Below are 24,076 nucleotides of genomic sequence, written 5' to 3' on the forward strand. Positions count from 1 at the left end.
GGGCTTTGATTAGCAGTAAGAGCATAGGAAAGGGTCCAGGAAGGAGGAGCATGTCATCCCCACAGGGTACGTCCAGGCACAGCTTTCACAGACAGGACCTGAGGCTCCGTGGAGGACACAGGACAGGTGGAGCAGGTGCCCGCTGAGGGGCCATGGATGTGGGGCCAGAGCCTCCCGCTGCTGGACCAACGGGGGGACTGGACCCAGACCCATGCAGCACAGAGAGACTCGTCAGCAAGGAAGAGCCCCAGGTAGAGGAACAGGACTTCTCTGCTCCTTCCCCTTGTCATAAACACTGGAGGTGGACTTGGCTGTACGTGTAGGTTAATTCACGTAAGAAAGTACTTAAAAAATATGATTCTACAAAATAAAAAGTTTTGAAGGAATCTGCTGAACAAGCGTGACTTTCTGTGCTAGGCTGGTGTCACAAAGTGCATGTTTTCATTGATGATCTTGCAGCGGTGTTTCATGCAACACTTTATTGTCCAGTTTATTCCGGAAGTTTGATGTGCACAAAACTCACTAAAGCAATAATGACCTGAAAGCATTCATATTTTGTTCAGATGCAAATGTTCCCTATTTAATAAGTAGGAGCTTTACAATGTACAATCCTACAATAAGTAGGATTACACAATGATCACCTTAAAATTTCAGAAATCTCATTATATAAAAAATTCTTTCCAAGAAAAGATAAAAGGCACTTTGAGAATCATGAAATTTTTCCATAAATAAAAGATTAGTAGACTATAATTTTAGGGAACAATTCACATCAATCAACAAAATAAATGTAAATTTTCAAGAATATGCTAGTGATTATTGTCTCTGAGGATTCGAGTGTCGATTAACTGTCCTCATTACATTGATAACGCGCATCTTATTTCTAATAATTGACAAGTTCTGCATATCTGTATTTAGAAAGAAAAGTAGAAAGAACAAAAGCTAAAGACGAAGAAGAATCATAAATGCGATCTTGGAGGGGCTTTCTGTAATTCTTCCTTTTCTATTTTTAAAATGGCGATTAATCAGCGCAGCTGGGATCTGGTTGGGTGGCTGACTGTATCAGAGGGCAGAACCATGGCTCTGTGCGGGGGGGTTTCCTTTGGGGTAGCCATGGCTCTGTCTTCGATGGCAGATTCTGGGTGTGCCACGGGATGCTGCTGCATCTCAGCTGCCACGCACTGTGCAGATGCTGGGTTAACTCGGGGCTGCCCAGCGGGAGGAGGCACATGGGGCTCTGGCCTGGGAGCTACACACAGGACAGCCTGTGTGCATGGGGAGGATGGTGGGCCCGGAGCCTTAGGAGGAGTGCAGGGGAGCCCCAGGCTCTGCTGCCCACAGGACCTCGCTGTAGCCAGACGAGCAGGGTCCGGTGACACATGAGTTACAATAAAACCTGAGGCCAGCTGCTCAGTCAAGTCTTTATTGAGCACCTATGCTGTGCCCAGCACTGCCTTAGTGCCGTGGAGGGTACAGGGCAGGAGACACGGTGTCTGCCCTCAGGGACCTTACAAAACTAGAGGCAGAAGTGGAGGGGTCTATCTATGGCTTGGGCGGCATGGAGCATCTACAAAGTGCAATGTCCAGACACACAGGGCAGGGGACGGGGGACAGGGGTGCCTGGCCTGGAATGGTGCGGATGAGGGTGGCAGGTGACCAGTGAGAGCTGGGAGCCCCTGGGCACAGTGGGCCATGCTCGCGCTGTCCCGGCGGGAAGACCCAGTGAGCTGGGGGCATCCTGCAGGCTTCCATCCCTCTCCCGGGGATGCCGACCCTGTGCACGAAGTGCAGCCACCGCACGAGCTTCCCACCCTAGAGGACCTGACCAGGGCTTCCCAGGCAGGGAGGTTCCCCTGACTGCACATTTGCTCCGGTGTGTTCAGGTCACCCATCTAGGGCAGGACAGTCTGGATTCCCTTTACTGTCTCCCCTCCCAGGGCCCCACCCTCAGGTCATTGATCAGCAGTCACAGGTTTGCTCCGAAGCCACATGCACCCCATCCCCCCTCAAGACGCTCCAGGGGCTCCTGCCCCCTTAGATGTGGAATGCTGAATGTTCAACCCTTGTCTGGGAGAAGCTCGTGCCTACTCTGGACCTGGCAATCCCATGGCACTCCGGGAGGCTTGTTCAAACAGTCTGGAATCCTCAGTGGATCTCCACTGTGTTCACTTCCACATGTGTGGCTCTGAGTTAGGTGCCAGGGAGGGCAGGCAGCACAGAGGACATGGGTAGGGGCCAGGGGTGAGGACAGCAAGTGGGCCTTCTCAGGAGCAGCCAGTGGCACAGGTGCCAACACAACGCCAACCCGCCTCTTCTTCCACGCAGAGAGTGCCAAGCTGGGCCAAAGGCCATGGGTGGTAGGGACATCCTCATGGGCTTTGGGGTCACGAAGGGTGCAGGGGAGCCCCAGGAGCTGGGGGAGAGCCCGACTTAGCTGTGCAGGTGGAGTAGCACTGGGTAAGCCTTACGGGGCCGCAGCCACTGGGGGCGGATACACCTGCTCTGGGGGCACAGCCAGATGTCCTCTCCCCGTCATGATCCTGGAGCCCCCCAGAGGGGAAGCGTCACTGCTGGGTGTGGGCCGGGGCAGGTGCAGGGCTCAGGGTCGCAGTAGGAGGCGTGTCCCTGGCCACTTGAGCCACAGGAAAGGAACCAGACGCCGAGTGAAGGTTGCCGTGAAGGTGTAGATAAGTTCTTGTGACTCCGCATTGGTGAACGTCACAGTGCCCCCTTCGTAATCCAGGGCGATGCCCACCCGCCGGGGCCGTAGTGCGGGGAAGAGTTCAGCCTCGGGTTCCGTGTTGGCCCAGATGCCCGCGGAGGACAGGCGCAGCGCCCACACCCCATCTTCCGGCCGCAGGGAGACATCCCCCTTCCTCTTCACAGAGTCTCTGGCCACCCCCACCATGCAGCTCTCAAGAACCTCCTCCTCCTCCTCCTCTTCCTCCTCCTCCTCCTCATCCCCCAGCGATTCCTCATCCTCGTCTGTCTCCCAGTCGTCATAGCCATCCCCGTACCCGGCTTCCTCCTCCTCCTCCTCCTCCTCCTCTCCCTCTTCCTCCTCATCGCCCTCCTCTTCCTCCTCCGACCAGCCCTCCCTGTCCACCTCCACCTCCCAGTACACCTTGCCCCAGGTGAAGCCCTTACTGCCCAGCACACCTGGCTCGCAGTCAAATTGCTGGGGGTACAGATAGGCACTCTGGTACAGGCTGCTGTAGGTCACACACTTCCAGTCCTCGGACAGCTGCAGATACCCGCTGGCTGACTGCGGGTCCAGGGTCACACTCACTGTGGAGACAGCACGGGAAGGATGGTGTCACGGGGGGTTGGGGTGGGCCCCAGGAGCCAGGCCGTCAGGCAGAGGGGACACGGTGCAGAGGGGCATCAGAGCATGAAGCAGAGGCATCTGGGCAACCTGCAGACCCAGTGGAGGGGCCCCAGGTCTGCAGCTGAGAAATCTCTGCTGCATAAGGGAAGGGTCTCCCTGGGAGCTGTGGGGGGCCATGGGGGACAGTGGCTGGGTCATGGGGGCCTGTGGGGGGCCATAGGGCTGTGGGAAGTCATAGGGGGCTAGGGGGAGGGCGTTCTTCATCACAGGTGGATAGGGAACAGCCCTCTGCACACTCACCCGTCTTGTATTCCAAGTCTCTCAGCAGCTTCCCTGCGGAGAAGGAAAGGACAGCAATGACCCTTGAACTTGGTAAACCTACAGGCTTATGTCCTGCGTGGTCAGGGGTCATTTCTTGCTAGGCAACCCCCACCCCCGCTGAGGTCCCAGGGAGAAAGGAGAGAACTGCCAGAAGATGAAGGTGCTGATCAGGAGCCAACCCCTCCCTGGAGGGGAAGTGAAGGGACACCTCACCTTGGAACTCCCTTAGGCCTCGCTGCAGGGACAGAAGCTTATCAGAGAACTCGCTGGTCTTCTTTTTAAGCACCCGAGCAATGGGTTTCCCAATCCAGAACTTCTTCCGAGGATACCTGGGAAGATGACACATGGAACCCATTACTTAGGCCTGTGAGTGTTTCTCTGGGTTCTCACGACAACTATGAAGGTGAACGCATCTGATGAGAACACAGAACAAGGCTGAGACAGTTGACCAGCCAGGACTGGCCAGGGATTTGAGCAGCCACCCCGCACCATGGCACTGGGTGTGTTGGGCCATGTGTCCACCCCCATGGGGTGGAGAACGGTCTCCTTCCAAGAGCAGGGCTCCAGTTCCCAAGGCTGTGCTGTTGCTTCACAGGAGCGAGGCTGGCTGCGGTGAACCAAAGGATGCGGACACATGTGGTACCACTGCTCTGCGTGGGTCAGGGTAGGAAGCCAGGGACACAGGCAGGGGACCGAGGTGCATGCAGAAGGGAAGCCAGTTACCTGTTCAGGAAGTCCCTGGTGTCCTACAGGGGAAGAAAGGACATGCATCAGCTGAGTGGAGTGGGGCCCTGCTCACAGGAGGTGCCCACGGGCTCTGTGCCCGGCGTAACACTGAGCACACGCACAAGTCCCTTCCTTATGGCCTGGCCAGGCACCATGGGAGGTGCCCAGAGGAGGTGCCCATGGTCCTGGAGTGCATGAAAGCCCCAGGAGCTCCGAGCTGGGCGGTGGTGTGTGTGAGTGGCTTGCCAGGTGCTGGGATGGCCACATCCTCCCCCAGGACCCAGGACTCACAGTGGGCACATGGCCACCAGGCCCAGGACTACATTTCCCAGATGCCCTCAGGGCAGTCTGCTGATGTCACTGAGCTCCGGCCAATGAGATATGGAAGGAAGCCCTGCTCTGACTCCTTTTTTTTTAAATTTATTTTTTATTGGTGTTCAATTTGTCAACATATAGAATAACACCCAGTGCTCATCCCATCAAGTGCCCCCTCAGTGCCCGTCACCCAGTCACCCCCTGCCCCCACCCACCTCCTTTTCTATCACTCCTTGTTTGTTTCCCAGAGTTAGGAGTCTCTCATGTTCCGTCTCCCTTTCTGATATTTCCCACCCATTTTTTCTCCTTTCCCCTTTATTCCCTTTCACTATTTTTTATATTCCCTAAATGAATGACTGCTCTGACTCCTGTAGCTGAGGACAACACCCTTGACGGGGTGACCCAGCCTGGGGGCCACCTCACAGCCAGCCGCCTCTACTGCTCACAACCTTCAGCTGTGTCCCTGGAAAGGCACAGAACTGCTGTCCTGGGGTGGCTGGGCCTGTGGGACAGCAGCCAGCAGGGGCCTGGACTGTCAGAGGAGGGGGCAAGAGGTGGGGGCCGCTTGGTCCCCTGGCAAGTGGGCCTCAGCTTAGGTCTGAAGCCACCATGCGACCCTCTGCTCACTGTGGTGCATCCCCTGGCCTGGCTCCAGAGCTTGGGATACAGCAATGAGAGGGCTGGCCAGTGTGGCGGGGACATAGATGGGGTTGGCAGCAGCAAGCACATGCATACATGGAGACACATATGTACACATGCACACATGTACACTCACACGTATGCACACACACACGTGTGCACACACAGCACTCCACTCCTGAGCCGCCAGGAGAAGCACAGGCTCAGATGTCCAGCGGGGGGTGTCCCAAGCTGCCCTGGGAGAGTGAGATCAGGGACCCAGACAGGGGTTCAGACAGTGTGAGGAAGGCGACATGTCAGGCTCTACACAGGGAGGCCAGATGGGACGTGGGTGTTCCCTGCTCCCCGTGTCTTGAAGCCCTGGCCCAGCACATCCTTCCCTCTGTCCCTGAAAGCTGTAAACCCACAGGCAGCTTCACAGGGTGGGGCAAGAACTCAGAGCCGTGTCTCCGGGGGCATGCTGGCAAGCACCTGGGCCGTGGGGCAAGGGCCAGGAGAGTGTGTGTTGTTGGGACTGTGGAACTGTACTGGCCTTGTGAGGGTTTATGGCTGGGAGGCGCCCAGAGAGGGAGGGAGACCCATGTGGGACCGGGGGGAGGGGTCCAGTGTGGGAACCCAGAATAACCTGCAGTCACATGTATGACCCCAGCAGGAAGCAGCCTGCCCACAGCTCCTGAGGACCCCCCTGCACTCCCAAGTACTCTAGGGCTGTCCTCAAACAGGCACTCGGAGCAGAGTGGCTATGGCAAGGGAGCATGCCTGGGTGTGAAAGGAGTGCCCTTGCGCAGGTCCTCCATGGCTGAGCTTGGCCCCCACGGTGGGGGACACGGGCACAAGGTGCCAATCCAGCCAGCCAGGCCTATCCGGGGGTGGATGGTGCAGCCTGAGCTCCCAGTCCAGCTTCCTCTCCCCTCCGACCACCTCTGTCCTGCTGCCCCTCCCTCCATCTGCCTCCCTGTGCCGTGCTGCAGGTCACTGTAGGTCGGGGTCTCTGTGACCAGGGTGTCCTCCTGCCTGAGGACAGTCACAAGACCTGTGGGAACACATCAGTGACAACGAAGAGTTCACTGTGTAGTCCCCTTGCAGCAAACCCACCAGTGCCCACACTGAGCTCGTATTGGTTCCCGTGGACAATCCCTGCCCGTTCACCACACTGCCTGCCTCCTACCCTGCGCCTGTACCTCCACCGCCCCCCTGCACCCATCCCCCACGCCGCGCCTGTCCACCACCTTGTGCCTGCACTCCAGGGAGGTCCTCCGTCCGAGTGGCGCTGGAGGCCCTACTGGGGTGGAGGGGGTGGTTCACATGGGGATTTCAGCTCCCACAAGCATCCCTACTACACATCACAATGTGGGGGCCATGGCAAAAGGAGGGCGCGGAGGCAGTAAGTGAATGAGTCACAGTCTGATGCAAGGAACTGAGGGCACACAGTGGCATCTGGAGCAAACAGGGGAGCTAGAGGTACATTTTGGGGAAACAAGGATAAGAACAGGAGCCTATAGGCCTCACGGCCGGGCGATCAGCAATGTCTGAGGGCCCTCGAACCCTGCCCATCCCAACCCCTGAGCCAGAGTGCAGAGCAGGGGTCACAGGCCAAGGTGATCCCTTCCCATAGCTGGACAGCCTGCCCTCTGTGCATCCCTGAGGCTGCCAGCCTGGGACAGGGGTTTCCTGGTGGGGGCCCTGGGGGCTGTACTGCTGGCCTGGGAGGGAGGAAGGTCCAGCACAGCCCTCCAGAAGCTGCAGGACGGAGGAGACGAGTTGCCTTCTAGTTCAAGGCTCATCCCGTCTGAGCATCAAAGCTGTCTCCGCCAGGAAGGGTTCCATCTTTCTCTCTGAGAGTAACTGCACAGCCCTGAGAACACCCGCCCCCATGGCTGTGGCTGTCCCTCAGCAATCCCCCACCCCACAGCACAGCTGCCCCATCTCCAGAGTCAGGAGGAGCAGCTTCCCGGGGACAGTGTCTGCAGTGACCACATGAGTAGTGATGAGAGCATCCACACCTTCCCTTCCACTTTGATGGCACTTTCTAAACCCCCCAACTTTTCTCTGGTGGACCATTTGCTTTGTGAAATGACACTGTGACCATCATGGGCTCAGTCAGCCACAGAAGGACACAGGGCAGGCCAGGGGTCAGGAGAGAGACTGAGACCTGTGGGGCACTCTTTCCCCTGAGGTCCTGCACGCAGACAGCTCTGGGACAGACTCCTCCTGTGCTGGCTGCCCACTGCTGGTCCCAGGAAGGCCACTCACCTGCAGGAGCTCTGCAGCTGGCTGCTGTGCCTTGCCCTCCAGCTCAGAGATGACCAGCGCCAGCCGGGCCAGCTCCCCGACGCCCCGGCTCTTGAACTTTTCCCGCCCTTCTGTGAGCTCCTGTTCCAGCTTGGCCAGCTGCTCCAGCAGATGCCGCTCCCGCTCCTGCAGGAACTGGTGGCCTTGCTCGAACTCAGCCACCACGTACTGCCGCTGGTCCTGGAGCTTCTTCTGCAGGGGGGTGAGGGGGAGGTGATGCTCCTTCCCTGGGCCATGGCCCTGCAGGGTCTGCTGTTGGAGGGGCACAAGGCTGGCCCCACCCCACCCCTCTTCAGGGGCTAAGGGGTGGTATAGCATGCCTGGGCCAACCTGGCCTCACAGGGCGGGATCCTGACCTGACACGCATCCTACATAAGCCTGGGTGCTGCAGGGTCCCCTGACAAAGGACACACGTGCCTGACCCCTGCCCTTGGGGAAACTACCGAGAGTCCCCTCCCCCCTCTGCGGCTTCTAAACTTCCCTGTGGGTATGGGCCAGAGTCCATGACCCTGTGCTGACTCACGTTGGGCTGGAGGTATCCACACAGCATGAGAGCTCACAGGCAGTCCTCGAACCCTTGTCGTCTCCTACATGCCTTTCCCCCTTTCCCAGTCTAATCACTGATGGGCCTGACCCCCACATCCCTCTGACAGTTCCCTGATGCAGACACTCCCCTGGAAAACTGGACACACCTTCCTGACCCACCCCTACTCCAGCACATAGCGTGCAGCCTCTGCCTCCTAGTTGGTGGGGCCCTGGGTGCGGGGCTCAGCAGATACTGCATACCCAGAATGCTGCATGCCCTCATAGGCCTCCCTCGGTTCTCATCCCGGGGCCAGCATCCTCCTTCCACCACCCTGGGGCTCCCCTCCCCAATCAGGAATCCGGTCTCCCTCTGTCTCTGACAGGAAGGACTGAGCCAGGACCACCTCAGTTCCCCATAGAACAGCAGCCACTGGTGAGTTAGAGACGAGAAGGGACCTTAGCTGACATCTAGGCCACTCACTCACACATCAGATACAGAAGCCAGCCCAGGCTCAGGGCTGGCTCAGGGCGTCAGGGCTCAGCCTTCTGGCAGGGTCTCCACTGCTCAGCTTTCTGGCAGGGCCTCCACTGCTCAGCCTCTAGTGTTCAGCCTCCCAGCAGGGCCTCTAATACTCAGCCTCCTGGCAGGGCCTCTACTGCTCAGTCTCCCAGCAGGGCCTCTACCACTCAGCCTCTACTGTTCAGTCTCCCGGCAGGGCCTCTAGTACTCAGCCTCCACTGGTCAGCCTCTCAGCAGGGCCTTTATCGCTCAGCCTCCTGGCAGTGCCTCTACCGCTCAGCCTCCAGACCACTCAGCCTCCTAGCTCCTGCTCCATATGCCAACTGCCTCAGGCTTCTTCTCAACAGCCTCACTTACCAGTGCAGTCAGGATATCCGAATCTCCCTTGGCCTGAAAGCCCTGAATTTTGTCTCTGTCTCTCCTCAGGGTGCTCAGGTGGTTCAGGATTTTTTCCTGTAAGATGACAGGTAGTGGGGACAAGTGGGTGCTCTGGACCTGGGCAGGAGGTGGACATGGGCAGCAGAGAGGTCTCAGCCAGGCCATGGCTCTGGGAGGGTAGTGAGGGGCACCCCTGAGGTGGGGGGGGGGGCGCAGAGCAGGCCCCGGGGTAGGGGACAGAGCATGTCACGGGGTGGAGGGGGACAAAGCAGGCCCTGGGGTTGGGGGCAGAGTAGGCTGTGGGGGGTGGGGACAGAGCAGGTCGGGGTGGGAGAGGCAGGGACAGAGCAGGTGAGGGAAACAGAGCAGGCTGTGGATGTGGGGACAGAGCAGGTTGGGTGTGGGGGAGGGACAGAATAGGTGGGGGGACAGAGAAGGCCATGGGGGTGGGGACAGGGCAGGTCGGGGTGGGGGGAGGGATAGAGCAGGTGAGGAGGACAGAACAGGCCATGGGGGTAGGGACAGAGCAGGTCGGGGTGGGGAGAGGGTTAGAGCAGGTGAGGAGGACAGAGTAGGCCATGGGAGGGGGTACAGAGCAGGTCGAGGTATGGGGAGGGACAGAGTAGGTGAGGAGGACAGAGCAGGCCGTGGGAGGGGGGACAGAGCAGGTCGGGGTGGGGAGAGGGACAGAGCAGGTGGGGGGACAGAGCAGGCCGTGGAGGTGGGGTTTACCCGGTGGGGCTGGGCGGCCTTGTCCACGAGGACGGCCATGTGGGGCCGGTGCTCCCGAGACTCCCGGCACATGACGCACAGGAGCTTCCCATCATCCTCGCAGTAGTAGTGCAGCTTCTCGTGGTGGCGCTCGCATAGCCTGGCGTCCGGTGGCTCTCGGGCCACGTCTCCTGGTTGCCGGGTCTTGTCTACCTTGAGGCGCTCAATGTTCTCCACTAGGCTGGCCAGCTGCCACACTGGCCGGATGTTCTCCTTCTTGAACGGCTTCTTGCAGAGTGGGCAGACGGGGCGGCCCCCCGACACGGGCCGGACATCTGTGGTGCAGCCACGGCAGAATACGTGGCCACAGTCGATGGTCACTGGGTCCCGCAGGTAATCCAGGCAGATGGAGCATGTCACCTCCTCCTCTAGGCTGCGCAGCGGGGCTGATGTGGCCATGGCGCCCTCCACCCGTGGGTGCTGCTCCTGCTTGGAGACCAGACACGGAGTCAAGAATGGGATGGCGGGGGTGGCAGGTCATTTGAGCCACAGACACAACCCAGTACCTACGAGGCTTGGCCCAAGGCGGACAGGGAGGACGGGAGCTGGCTAGCCACACCTGCACTGTTCAGAGGCACAGGGCTCAGAGAGGGTGCTCTGGCTGCCTGAGGAGCACAGCACCACCCCCATGGGGGTTGCTGGGGAAGCAGCCTTGCCCAGACCCTGTCCTCCCAGGGCCCCCGCCTTCCCAGGGCCCCCGTCCTCCCAGGGCCAGGCAGCTGCTCCGAGGTCCCAGTCACACAGGATGTGACACATGCCAACCGTCTGCCGGCAACATGTCACAACACACACACACTTGCACCATCATCACTGAGCACAGCACAGACCACACCACCAGTCATGGTGGGGGCACTATGGGCAACAGGCTTCTCTGGGTCTTGGGGCTTCAGGACCAAGGTCACTGACATCCTTAACCAAGACCAGGGCACATGGAGAGCCTTAGCTCTGGCATCGCCCCTGAGAGGCGTTTCCTTGGGCTGAGCTGTGGTTTTGGTTGCAGTCCTGTTCCACCAGCAGTGGGTGCTGGTGGTGTGCAGGGGCAGACTGTCCTAGCAGGCTCACAGAGGAAACCCTGTGGTGAGGCACCCCCGCTGCGAGGTCCAGTGCCTCAGAGGGAGGGAGGGAAGGAGCACGCATGAGAGGACACAGGATGGACTCTGGACCATGTCCCTTGGCAGCAGATCCACCTCCTGCCTGGGGTCAGGAGCCTCCATGCAGCAAATGCCACAGCTGTGCCTGCCGAATCTGCAGGACAGCAGAAACCTCGTTTATCATCCATAAAATGGGGACAGCGATACTTACTTCATGGGTTGCTATGTGACTGAGTCTGAGATTACGGCAAGCGCAGTGCATAGGGGTGGGGAACTCTAGGACAGGTTGGGACCCTCAGTTTCCAAGTCCCATGAGAGCTCAAACTGGAACACAGCAAGGTGGGAACATACAGTGGCAGCAAGAGAGGGAGTGAGGACAGGTGGCCACCATGCCTCGGGCTCCAGCAAAGCCCTTAATGGCTGGGTACTGGGTTGACCTGGGAGGGCAGCCCGTGACGGGGTGCATGGGCCACATGCGGCTGGAATGCAGCCCCCAGAGCCACGGCTCAGCTATACTCCTGACCATACACGGGGTAAGCCATGGAGTCCCTTCCCTGCTGGGATGCAAGCAAGCAGACATGAAGCCCACAGAGAAGCAACACAGGAAATTGAGTGTAACCTCCAGATCAAGTGCAGGAGCAGAGATAACTGTTCAACAAGCTGCAACACCAGGCAGAAGCGAGGGGTCACTCCACGGCTGGTTGACAGGCACAAACAGCCCCTATGAGGGAGTGATGGGATTTAGCTGAGATGTGAAGGTACCAGAGGGTCAGGATGGCGGCAAGGTGGTAACAAATCCTAGGAGCTGCCTGCTCCAGAAGGACCCGACCACGAGCCGTTGAATCTCAGTGTGGAAAGCAGGTGCTGCTGCTGGGGACACCTGCAGGCTTGGAGCTTGTGGCTACGGTATGTGGCCTCACCTGGCCCAGTGGCTTGCGAGCTCAGAAGCAGAGGCTACGTGTCTGTTCCTGCTGCTGGGACGGCACATGCGATCTTCAGGGCCAAGTGTCAGTGAGTGAGCAGCTCAGCCTCGGCTCCCATCCACGCCATGCCTGACCACCCTCACATACAGCAGGGGTCCTCACAGGTTCCACAGCAGGCTTAGGGCATCATGAGCCCCCTGACACTGTGCGAAAACCATCTCATGTGTTGGATACATGAGCTGTCTGGGGTTACGAGGAACGCTACTGCGCCACCCTCCCCATCACCGACGGACACTACAGCAGGAGGGTGTCGGGGGTCAGGGTAAGTCCCACGTGCCAGGTACCACCAAGCACATAATGGAGACATGCGGGGATCGCCCCAAGCAGTGACTAAGCACGCATCACTAACAGACATACAACCTGGCATCTGCCTCCCCAAACGGCACCACATGGATGACACGACAGTCAGGAGAAATAATCCTGCCAACGCTGTTTGACCCGAAGGGATCTAACCAAGACTTGAGACTTTACTTCCAAGTTATGGAAAATATGACAGATGGAGAAATGACCTGAACCACATCACGGGGAAACAATCAGATAAATTCAGAACGTGGGACGTTCCACGGACAACAGGCCTGACCTTTACAGAAGTCAATGTCATGGGGGCGCCTGGGCAGGACAGTCAGTCAAACATTTGAATCTCAGTCTGGGCTCAGGTAGTGATCTCAGGGTCCAACAATGGAGCCACATGTCAGGCTTCATGCCACGTGCTGAGTCTGCTACAGTCTCCCTCTCCCTCTGCCCTTCCCTGCCTTGCGCGCTCACTTGCTGTCCCTCTCTCTCTCTCTTCCTCTCTCTCTCTCAAGTAAATAAATACATATATCTTAAAAAGCCAATGTCATGAAAAAAAATTGTTCTTGACCTAAAAAGACTAAAGAATATAACAACTAAATACAAATACCTTGCCTGGATGGTGTTTTGTTTTGTTTTAAAAGCTGTAAAAATAGTTTTGGGACAATCAGAAGAAGTCTGAGAAAAGACTGGTTAAGAAATGATGATTAATTTGTAACAGTGCAAACGCCCTGTTATGAATTATGAACGCCCACATTTTGCTGCAGTATTTGGGCCTGCAGACCGTTACTTCCAAGTGATGCAACAAAACAACATACAAAACATACATACCAAATTAGACCTTCTGGGGAGAGGGTCTGTGGTTTCTGTCATCCCAGGAAGGACACGTATGATGGTCTGTAACCTACGGTGTTAACCATTGATCAGGAGACCGCAGCGCTTGCACGTGGCAGGGCTCCGTATGTACATCTTGCACGAGCGAATGGCTTCCGAGGACCAGCAATGCTAACCGTATGGAATAGCTGGCTTGCGCACCTGCCCTGAGCAAACGGCATGCGGTCCCACTCGGTACACAGGCTCCGGCCGAGCACACGGCACATGCTGGACACATTTGGGGCCTCAGGTGCAAACCACTGGGTCCGACACCCAGGGTCATGTCTGGACTCTGGAACCCTAAAGCCGGGTGACCAGCAGGATGTCCCTGGGGGCGGGATTCACTTAGGACACATCTTATCTGCAATGGGGGCAGGGGTGCATGACACTGGGGCATCTGGGTGCTGGGGGGGCGGAGCACGGCCAGGACATTCTGACCCCTCAGGGAGCACAGCCAGGAAGTCCTGACCCTGGGGAGAGCACAGCCAGGAGTTCCCAACCCTGGGGGGAGGCCCAGTCAGGACACCTCTACCCCTGGGGGAGCACAGCCAGGACGTCCTGACCCCAGGGGGAGCACAGTGGGGACGCAGGACTGGGATGCCCTGGCTACCCTACTACATCTCCGTAAGATGTCAGAAAGCTCAGATGAGACCATCCATATGGAGGCACTCTTTGAGCTGGACGGTGTGGCCAACATGGAGAGGGCTTCAGGGCAGGCCAGACAGTGTGCTCACCACCCACACGTTCAGAACCAGTAAAGCACTGACCGTCCCAGAAAGGCCCCCATGCCTCTGCCCCTGTATCAGTTAACATCTCTGAAACATTCTGGTTATGTCACAGGCTTCCACTGCAGGGGAACGACCCATCTGTTCCACATCTGGCTCTGGGGCAGGATGCAGACGGCCAGCGCTGGGGAAACAAGAAGGCCTACCCAGCTCCTATACCCAAATGAGAATCCTGAAACCCGAAGTCACATCAGGGGTCACCCAATGCCCCATCCCGAGTGCCCTGCTGTTCTTGGGACTCTTGTCAGTGCCTCCTCCTACTGCGGCCAGCAGACTAGCCAGGTGATGTGTGCCACTTGAGGAAGTATCTGGCAGGGTGTGGTGCCATACGCAGCTCTTGCCCAGGAGAATCACTGTCCGTTGCAAAACTAGCAGAAGGAGGAACTGCTGTTGGTATCCACACTGTATGAGCAGACACTCCTCACCCACTGTGGCCCCTGCCCAACAGCAGATGGAGCGCTTCAGAATTCCCGGCCCTGTTTTCTTGACAGCAGCTGGCATCTACCCTGGGAGGTAATATGTCTCCTTCAGCTTCTGCAACTCCTGCTGTCCAACGCTCTCGTCCTGGATGCCAGAGAGGGGACCCAGGGGACACAGGGTGCAGTGGAGACTCCACAGCCCAGTGAGGGGACCCAGGGGACATGGGGTACAGCATGAACTCCACGGCCCACAGAGGGGACCCAGGCGACACAGGGTGCAGTGTGGACTCCATGGCCCAGAGAGGGGACCCAAGGGGCCCAGAGAGAGGACCCAGGGGACACGGGGTACAGCGTGGACTCCACGGCCCAGAGAGGGGACCCAGGGCACACGGGGTACAGCAGGGACTCCATGGCCCAGAGAGGTGCCAGCATGGAGGGACCTGGAGGTACACTCTGGCCTCCAGATTGCTTCTCACAACCACATGTGTGGCTCTGAACAGGAGACCCTTCTTTCTCATCATCAGAAGGCACCTGGCTGAGCACTCTAGTCCCTGGGGAAACCCACTTAATGGGAAACAGGCCATTCTAGAAAGAAAGGTCTCTGACACCACTTACTAACCCAGAAAAGACAAGATGATGTGATGTGGGACTGGTTAGCAGACGAGGGGCTGGGGCTTGCTGATGCCGCAGGCCTGGGCCCCTGCTTATGGCTTGGCTGGGCACCCAGTGGCTGCAGGGCACTGCATTTGTGGGGTCAGGGGTGGGTGTTGCTCCCCCAGGGCCAGGCATCTGTGCTGTTCTGAAGGCCAATGAGGCCACATAAACTGTCGGCACCAGGATGCAACATGCTCTGCACAGTGGACAGCCCCATGGGGCTCTGCAGGGGCACAGGGGCAGTGACAGCAGACAGGGGGACAGGACAGGCTTCAACATGCTACAGAGGGGCTCTGAGCAGCAGGTGCCAGAGGTAAACCAAAAGGTTACGACACAGGCTAGATGCCCACCTGTGCCCACCACTGAGGATTTGGCAGCAAACAGGTGTGGTCAGTGCCTACCCTCCCAGAGCTTCTATCAGGTGATGCCACTGAAAGACCCTTTGGAAGCTGAGACCAGAGCTGACTATGGGGGTCACACAGCCCTCAAAGGGGGTGCCACTCGCCTCTTCCCCCCACGGCCTAGGTCCCAGCCACAGAGGTAGGCTCTCAGCTCCCCAAACACTAGCCACATGTTCAGATGCAGTGCCCGGTGAAAACCCCTCTGATGCCTTGTGAGGCTCCAGGGGTACAGTGGAATCTCTCTCCCACCCCCAGGAGGCCCAGCCCTGGTCTGCAGCCTCATTTCCTCCTGCTGTCCACTTAGGCCTGACCCCACAGGCAAACTGAAGCCCCTCCATACCTCCAGCAGGGCCACGCTCCCTCCTACCTGAGCCCTCTGAATATGCTACTCCCTCTGCACTGAGCACCATTCCTCTTCCAGCTGGAAATACCTGCTGAAGGCCATGTCCTCTGGCAATGCTTCCCTGAGCTGATAGGCTGAGACCACATGCTCTGCCACCTGTGACACCCAAAGTACCCCACACTGCTCCTCTCTGCACCCCGAGTCCTGGCTAAGTCATGTAATCAGCTGTTGAACACCAGCTCTTTCTGTCACATTTGCACAGAGACTGTGTCTGCCTTATCCCCAGAGCCCAGCACAGCATCTGGCACAGGGGAGTGATAAACATGGGCTAAAGGAGGTAAAAACAGGACAGGACTGAGCACCTGAAGCACCCAGAGGGCTTCCTACATGTCGGCTGATCCTCGGCACATGTCCTATCTGACACAGTGGTCAGTTACTAGGGAGAGAAGCGATTTCTCCTGCCCCCAAGCAGCACCAACGGCTAGCTGCATATCATGTCAGCCACTCTACACCTTCCTGTACCCAGGGTTTGGCCCCAGGCACATGGACGCTGGGGTGGGAGGCAGGGCTGGGTCTCAGGGAGTGGCTGCTGTGGCAAATGTCACAATGGGGATCGTCCCTGCCTCCCCTCACTCTACACCCAGGTAGGTATGCCTTCAAAACAAGTTTCTTTTCCCTGGTTTTCAGCTTCACGTGGACGGAACCCTACTGCATTTTTCTGCAGGGATGCACATCAACATCATGCTTCTGAGGTTCCTTCCTGTGACGATGAGCAGATTTTGTTCATTCTTATTGCTCTCTGACTATATCATTCTACCTCTGACATATGGGCACACCCTGGAGATCCTGCAGGTTCAGCTCCAGAACACCACAAGCCAAATGAATTTTTTTGTTTTCCAAAAAGTACATATGGAAATTGGTTCACACTATGTTGTAGTCTATGAAGCGTGCCATTGCATCAGGTCTAAAAAACAATATACATACCTTAAATAAAAAATACCTTATTGCTACAAAATGATGTCATATGAGTGTTCAGTGAATTGTCATCACAGATCACATCTCACCATGATGGCTGTGATAACAATGAAAAGGTCTGAAATATTGTGGAAATCATTGCAGAGACCCAGAGCTAGAAAAGGCTGCTGTAAAATGGCACTGATGGATGGACTTGTGGGATGCAGGGCTGCTGCGAACTCCCCTTGGTAAAATGTGCAGCATCTGCAAAGCCCAGTAAAATGAGGTATGCCTGAGGGCTGCTTCCGACAGCCACCTGGAGCACTTCCTGTTTGGGACAATCACCCTGCTCTGGGAAGGTCTGTGTCTGTGTGCCCTGGTGCGTTCGAGCAGGTCAGGCCACCCACACTGAACCCACGCTGAGGGCACTCACACTGCTCCACAGCCCTGCTGACACCTGCTACTGTCAGCTTTTATGGTATTGCCAGTCAGGAGGACGAGAAACAGACGCTCATTGTTTGTGTGTATTGGTGTTTAATGCTATTAGAGAAGAAGAGGGATAGAAGGGAAGAGGCATGACACAGGCAGAGCGAGCGGCCTGGAGCCCTCCAGCACATAAAGGTAGGAGAGCACTGTGCTCCCTGACCCAGAAGCAAGTGCTACAAATGCTTATGCTTGGGGAGGCGTGCAACTACCTTCCATCCCTCCTTCCTCTGCTAACTCTGCTAGCTTTGGTCCGGTCCTTAGGGCCGAGCTCACCCTCACAGGTGGAGCAAGACCATGAGTCTTGTGCCTCCTGAGCCAGTGCTTGCTTCAGAGGTGAGGATATGACTCAAGTCTGCTAGTCACAAGGAGGCCTAGTTGAGATGGGGAGAAGATTCTGTGGTTTCTTGAGAATCTGCAGGAGGTGAGGTCATATGGTTTAGAGCTACAAGAGTTATTTTGCTAAGCAGAAGGCTAGCCAGTGTGAGAATGGAGCCAACCCAGAAATGAAATGGGAGAACCTGGATCCTGATGGCATCTTGTAAAACCCTGTATCGCCCCTTGAACTGTGCTATCACACAAGTTTATTATGCCCTTTATGCTCAGCCAGCTTGGACCTCTGTGTCAGCCGGGGGGGGGGGGGGGGGGGGAGGGAAGGACTCCTGACTGATGTTGCACAGGAAATAATCGAAGGTTACCAGGCTGAAACACGCAAAGAATTTGCGCAAAAAAAAAACAAAAACAAACAAACAAAAACAGCCTATTTATCTAGACAAAGGTAGGCTCCAATGGCAGTTCCAATCTCTGGCTCCCCCAGGACAGGCTGGATCTGCAGCCTGCCCTCAGCTGCCATGGCCCCTTCCATGGCTCCTGCAGGTATAGACAGAACCTTCTTCTATCCCCTGGCCGTTATTCTAACCAAAGCCAAGAATGAGGATCCTGGGTTAGCACCAAAACCCAGATTTTCACCCCGCTGCAGTCAATTGTGCAGCATGGGGCTGGATCCTTGACCTTTGCTCAGCTCAATATTGCCACCAGGAAAACGCGGGCGGGAAGGGACACGTAGGCCATGCGCAGGACAGACTGAAATCGGTCTGGTGGGCACACTATGTGCAACACAAAGTCGTGGCCATTATCAAGAGCCACCAAAGCAGAAGAAGCACAGATGAAATCTTGAGGTCAGGTATCCCCTGCTGTTTTTCGACCATGTGGCTATCAGGGAGGAAAACACCAGTTTTGCAGAGCTAGCTTTTTCGAGATCATAAAGGGAGCCTGGAACTCAACATCGACAGTAGGTGGGACAGAGATACTCTTACCATGCATTTCCCAGAGAAAGGGGGATCTAAGCAACTAGCAAGGGAGTTAAACTTTACATCAAATATAAGAAATCCATGTGCTTACATTTCAGCACCTCTGAAATGTGATCAGTATGATATCATAACTCAACTGGAAAGACATGTTTTCTATGTGGAGCATACACAGATGGACAGCATCTTAGATTTGCTGGAATGTGGCCTATCTCCTACAAAGCACCACCAGTGGTGTCCTTCTAACAGTTCTTGTCCTGTCACTCTCCTGCTTCAAAGCTCCCAGTGGTGGTCAATGCTGTGCAATCTGGCACACCGAGTCTCCCAGCCTGGCCCCCACCACAGCCTCACCCTAAAGCCGGCTACACGGAGCCAGGAAAACAGCTCCTTCCTCAGGGCCCCTGCTCCCCACCCCCTGTCCCTGTACACACTCTGTTTTCAGCACCAGCTCATCTCGAAAGGCTAGAATCAGACCTGTACTGGTGAGGCCCTCCCTGTGTCCATTTCACCCTCCAGCTGACCAGCTCTCCCTGGGTGGCTCCTGCAGCTCTGCATGCATTGCAGGTCGTTGCAGTCCAACCAAGGATTTCACAGTTGACATGTTTACCCATCTCTCCCCAAACAGGAGCTGAGCCCAAGGGCCATTCCTCACCAGTCCTCTTATCTCCAGTGTCTGGCACAAAGTAGGTGGTCCTCAGTGTTTGTGAACCAGTTACCACCTGGCTCCAGAGCACCATCCTCTTCTCCATCCCTCCCCCCACTCTATGCTTCCCTTGTCCACTTCACAATCTTGCTTTTGCAGAATGTGCCCTCAGATTAGATGTTCTAGACCACAGATCGATCTTTCTTTCTTTCTTTCTTTTCTTTCTTTCTTTCTTTCTTTCTTTCTTTCTTTCTTTCTTTCTTTCTTTCCTTTCTTTCTTTCTTTCTTTCTTTCTTTCTTTCTTGATTTTATTTATTCACGAGAGACACACAGAGAGAGAGAGAGAGGCAGACACAGGCAGAGGGAGAAGCAGGCTTCATGCAGGGGGCCTGACATGGGACTCGATCCCAGGTCTTCAGGATCAGGCCCTGGGCTGAAGGTGGCGTTAAACCACTGAGCCACCAGGGCTGCCCCGACCACAGACCTTTCCTAGATACCCCCCTGCCTCCCTCCACACACACTGTTTTGGGTTAAAGTTCAACATTTCATGCCTACCAGTCTGGCGAGTTGTACTTCCTCCTGGATAACAATCAAATTAAGCCTTTACTTTCCAAAGCCATTGTCTTCCTGTTCTGATCCCCAGGTCTAAGTCTGAAGTCTCCTCAGAAAACTGTTTGGACTCTGGACTTCCGCTGTGGTTTGCAATGTTTTCTGGGGTGACCAGCCCTCATCTGAGACCAGCCCATTGCTCCCATGTAGGAAACTGACATGTAAGAAGTCATCCAGTGCTCCTGGGCCTCAGTGTCCTTACCCCTTAAGGACAGAAATAACTATATCTTGTCAGGCTCATCACACTGTGTGAGGTTCATGTGAAGCCCCACAAGTGCTTTCAACAGCAAAGAGCTCTACAGACACTCATGCTAGGAAGAAATGGAGCCAACATGTAAGAGCTTCCAATCATCAAGGCTACAACTTGAGCAATGAGCAACAGCATAGAGTAATATTGGATTATCACCCAAAGTATCACATCAATACCCACGAGTATGTGCTGATAATAAAGGGCTGAATAAGTCAATCAATAAAGGACAAGAGAGACTAATCTCCATGCAAAGAATTCCAAATAATAAACATAAAAACTTGTCCTCAAGGAGAATCTAGCCCTCCTTGGGTGTGGGTTTCACAGGCACTTCTCTCCAAAGGGTAGGCATGAAAACGGGGGGTGGGGGGGGGGGGACAGAGTAACTTTACAGTGGAGACACCTGGCAAGCACTACATCAGGTGACCACCACCAGTGTCCAGTCACAGGCCGTGCTGACAGTATGTACCCTTGCTGCCATGCCAGGAGCAGGGCCACCTACCTGGGGTGGGCTTAGGAGAAGAACATCCAGGACAGAGGCATCTCACAGCCCGCATGACCAGCATTCCTCCAAACTCTCAGGATCCCCCAGAACAAGCCTCAGCGGATGAAGTGCCAAGCCAAGGGGACCATAGGAGGGCATGCTGACCCCATGGAACCTGGTAACCTGGCCGGGATCCTGACACGGAACCAGTGCCTAGCTGAAAACTCGGTGAATCCCAACAACTATCGGCAATAGTCACACAACAGCAGGGGTTCGTTAGCTGTGACAGATGTCTGAAGTAAGGTAACGTGTAATACGGGATAAGGGGCTTGGGGAACTCTACTGTCCTCGCAATTCTGTCCGTAAACCCGAAGTAGAAACAGTCTACTCAGAAGGATCGCGGCACAAGACCCAGGCAGCCCGTTCTGAAGACGGTGCGGGGAGCGCACCCGGGGCTCGGCATGCAGCCCCTACAAGGCCGGGCCGCGCCACGGGTTCCGGGAGGACCCTGGCCATCGGGGGTCACGGCCGGGGGCAGTGGGGCTCTGCAGGGTGCGCCTCCCGCGCGCTGCTCGGCCCCAGGCAGGAGGGCGCCCCCGGTACTACGCGCCCCAGCCCTGCTCGCCCCCTGAGCACGGCGGACACCTGCCGGCGCTCCGGGCGGGAAGGTCAGGGCGGGGAAGCCAGGGCGGGGAAGCCAGGGCGGGCGCCCAGAACCCCAGCGCCCCGCCCCGGCCCCCGGCCCCGCGACTCACCGCACTGCCCGCTCTGGGCCGCGAGCTCCCGGCCGGGGGCGCTGCTCCCCCGCGGCAGCCAGCTGGGGTCGCGTCCCCTCGGCTCTGCCTCCCGGCTCCCCGAGGTCCGCTCCGAGATTTCTCCCGGATCCGCGTCCCGATTGGCCGAGTCCGCACGCCACCGCCCAATGGCAGCTCGAGACGGGCACTACGTCACCGATCACCAGGCAAATCCGCGGGCCTCCGCAGGGGGCGGGGCGGCCGGGGCCGAACGGACGAATCCGCGGGCGGGCGGGCGGGGCGCGCTCCCGCGAAGGCCTAGTTGGGCCCCGGGGCCAGACCCCCAGGCTGGCGCCCCCGGCCCCCCCCGGCCCGCCCCCTGCCTGGATGGGTCCGGGTGGGCGGGGGCCTGCGGCCGACGGGGGCGCGCCAGAGGCTCCGCATGAAGTAGGGCTCCCTGCCCCCAACGTGGCCTCATTTTGCTTCCTGAACCCGGAAGGTCTTTCGCAAGCACGTACTCGCGGAGAGGGGGGTATTTGCAAAAACTCACGACCGTTTCCGAAGCGCCTGCGATGGCCGAGGAGCTTTCCCTAAAACACCCCGAAACAGGGCAGCACTATTGTGCCCATTGCACAGAAAGGAAAGCAGAGGTTGCAAGAGCTGGGCCCCACGCGCTGCGGCTCTCTCCCTCCTCGTGGCCGCACTGGGGCACTCGGGTCCCCCACCGTTGCCGTGGGGGTCTCCGGCGACCCGGCGCATCCCGGCCGCCATCCTCAGACCAGGCGCTCCCAGGCCGCGCGGGGTCGGAAGCCCGTGGGGCGGGGCTGGGCGCCAGACACTCACCTGCTCCGGGCCCTCGGGGTGGTCGGGGGTCCAGGTGCGGCGGGGGCCAGAGAGCGGGTTCGGGGTCTCGAGCCCTAGAACCCGCCGGGCCCCCGCCCCTCCTGCGGGGTGGGGCAGGAATTCGAAGCGAAAGCAGTGGCTTCAAGGGTGCAGTGGAGAGGGTGGGGCGTGCCACCGCCTTCCGCCTACACTTCGGCCGGCGTCCTCGTCCCCGCCCCCGCCCCCACCCCCGCCTCCACCGCCCCGCCTCACCCCCAACCCCGCCCGGCTTCTCTCCCTTGCTTCCAACTCTGCGGAGGAGGGGTGGGGACCTCACCTACGGACTCGACGCCGGCGGTCTGAGCACCTGCTCTTTTACTTGTTGGTATGGAAGCAAGCGTGTGATTCCCAGCCTGCGGATCTGATCTCTCCCTTCCCTGGAGGGTGCTTGCCCCATTCTGAGGCCATGCTGTACGTCCTGCAGCAGTCCAGGGCCTTGGCCTTGCTATCTCCCTAGCCCAGGCAGAGGCACACCAGGGCCCTGCTTATCTCTGTGAGCCACTTCTCCCTCCCCCTCGGCCTCAACCCCTCGGCCACGGAACACTGGGTCCCAGCTCCTTACTGGCTGCCCATTGGTCACTCTCCTCAACTGGCATCTAGATGCATCTTCCTATGCCACTGTAAATCAGCTCCCCATCAGGCATCGTTCCCTTTCACTTTATTCATGCATGTGCCAAGGTTTTATTTTTTTTTTTTTTTTTTTTTTTTTTTAACTAAAACAGTTGACAATTTTATTTTCACATTTCACAATACAAATGAAAATTGCCTTTTTTTTTGTCTCACTACTCCCCTGCAAAAACTATTCTCAATAGGAAGGGGAAGCAAGTCTTCCTTGTCATGCTGTTAGAAAACACCCAGAGTCACAGCACCATGATCTCCTGGTGAAGTAGAACAAGTAATATAAAATGAATATAAAGAGGTTCCTGTCTCTCCTTATCTGTCTGGTCGAGTCATTCCTGGCCGAGTGGGCACCATCATGGGACGAGCAGGAGGTCTCATCATTGGGGGCCCAGGCATCATTGGCATATGGCCTCCCATAGGTGGCCTCATTCCAGGAGCAGGTCCCACTGGCATCATCCCAGGAGGAGGAGGGCCCATCATTGGCATCATGGGAGGGCCCCCCATATGGGGGGCTGGCATCATACCAGGGCGAGGAGGACCCGGGAGACTGGGGGGAGGTGGGATCATTGCCCCTGCAGGAGGAGGAGCAGAGAATGGAGTAGGAGGTATCTTTCCTTGTTGAAATGCAGCAGTTGTTTTGTCGATCAGGCTCTGAGCCTGCTCTTCCATCCATTTCTGATAGTAGTCTTTCACATTCTCTTTGTGTTTCCTACCACTGCAGTGTGTCTTTCTCACAGATGGAGAGTCATGGGTGAGGTATGTGTCGCAGTAGTCACAATAAAACTTAGGCATGTTGCTCTGCAGGCCGTTGGCCACTCCGTCCCGCGCCGCCCGGAAATGACTGTGCCAAGGTTTTATATAACCCCAGTGCTCCTCCCATCGTGCCCTCCTTCATGTCCATCCCCCAGTGACCCATCTCCTGACCCCCTCCCTTACAACGACCTTCAGTTTGTTTCCTGTGATTAAGACTCTTTTAAGGTTTGTCTCCCTCTCTGATTTTATCTTATTTCATTTTTCCCTCCTTTTTCTATGATCCTGTTTTGTTTCTTATTTTCCAAATATGAGTGAAACCATATGATAGTTGTCTTTCTTCAACTGACTTATTTCATTCAGTATCATATCCTCCAGTTCCATTCATGTCCATGTAAATGGTAGGTATTCATCCTTTCTGATACCTGAGTAATATCCGTTGTATATATACCACATCTTTTTCCATTCATCTGTCAAAGGACCTTGTGGCTGCTTGCAGTTTGGCTATTATGGACATGGCTGCTATGAACGTTGCAGGTGCACCTTCAGATCATAATCACAAAATGGTGAGCCAGAGCTTGCCATCACTGGCATCTTGATTTTGGCAAAATCTCAACTGCTCATCCTGAGACTTCTGTTGGCGTATCACTGCCTCGTCTGCATGAACCACCAGCTTCCATCTTTCCTCACAGTCTCAAAGTGTCTTTATG

At 56.8% G+C, this 24,076-nt stretch overlaps 2 protein-coding genes across 5 annotated transcripts; both read right to left on the bottom strand.

Moving 5' to 3' along the window:
• Positions 1-464: 464 nt before the first annotated feature.
• Positions 465-22,517, bottom strand: LOC119867740 (tripartite motif-containing protein 26). Of its 4 annotated transcripts, none has more exons than XM_038584485.1 (8): positions 22,273-22,517; positions 9,774-10,238; positions 9,021-9,116; positions 7,580-7,810; positions 4,370-4,392; positions 3,860-3,975; positions 3,626-3,658; positions 465-3,285 (listed from the first exon to the last, which is right to left on the bottom strand). In XM_038584485.1, the coding sequence occupies exons 2-8, from the start codon at positions 10,209-10,211 to the stop codon at positions 2,597-2,599; spliced, it is 1,626 nt and encodes a 541-aa protein (XP_038440413.1). In that variant the 5' UTR covers positions 10,212-10,238; positions 22,273-22,517; the 3' UTR covers positions 465-2,596. The 4 variants fall into 4 exon arrangements, with proteins under 4 accessions (XP_038440413.1, XP_038440410.1, XP_038440412.1 ...); XM_038584482.1 differs by lacking the exon at positions 22,273-22,517 and adding an exon at positions 21,957-22,139; XM_038584484.1 differs by lacking the exon at positions 22,273-22,517 and adding an exon at positions 21,957-22,139 and having other exon boundaries at positions 9,774-10,241.
• Positions 22,518-22,712: 195 nt separating this feature from the next.
• On the bottom strand, positions 22,713-23,452 carry LOC119877863 (U1 small nuclear ribonucleoprotein C). Its single transcript, XM_038583968.1, has one exon. The coding sequence runs from the start codon at positions 23,406-23,408 to the stop codon at positions 22,929-22,931; it is 480 nt and encodes a 159-aa protein (XP_038439896.1). The 5' UTR covers positions 23,409-23,452; the 3' UTR covers positions 22,713-22,928.
• Positions 23,453-24,076: the final 624 nt, after the last annotated feature.

The sequence above is a fragment of the Canis lupus genome, chromosome 35 (genome assembly GCF_011100685.1).
Source record: "Canis lupus familiaris isolate Mischka breed German Shepherd chromosome 35, alternate assembly UU_Cfam_GSD_1.0, whole genome shotgun sequence".
NCBI classification, from domain to species: Eukaryota; Metazoa; Chordata; class Mammalia; order Carnivora; family Canidae; genus Canis; species Canis lupus.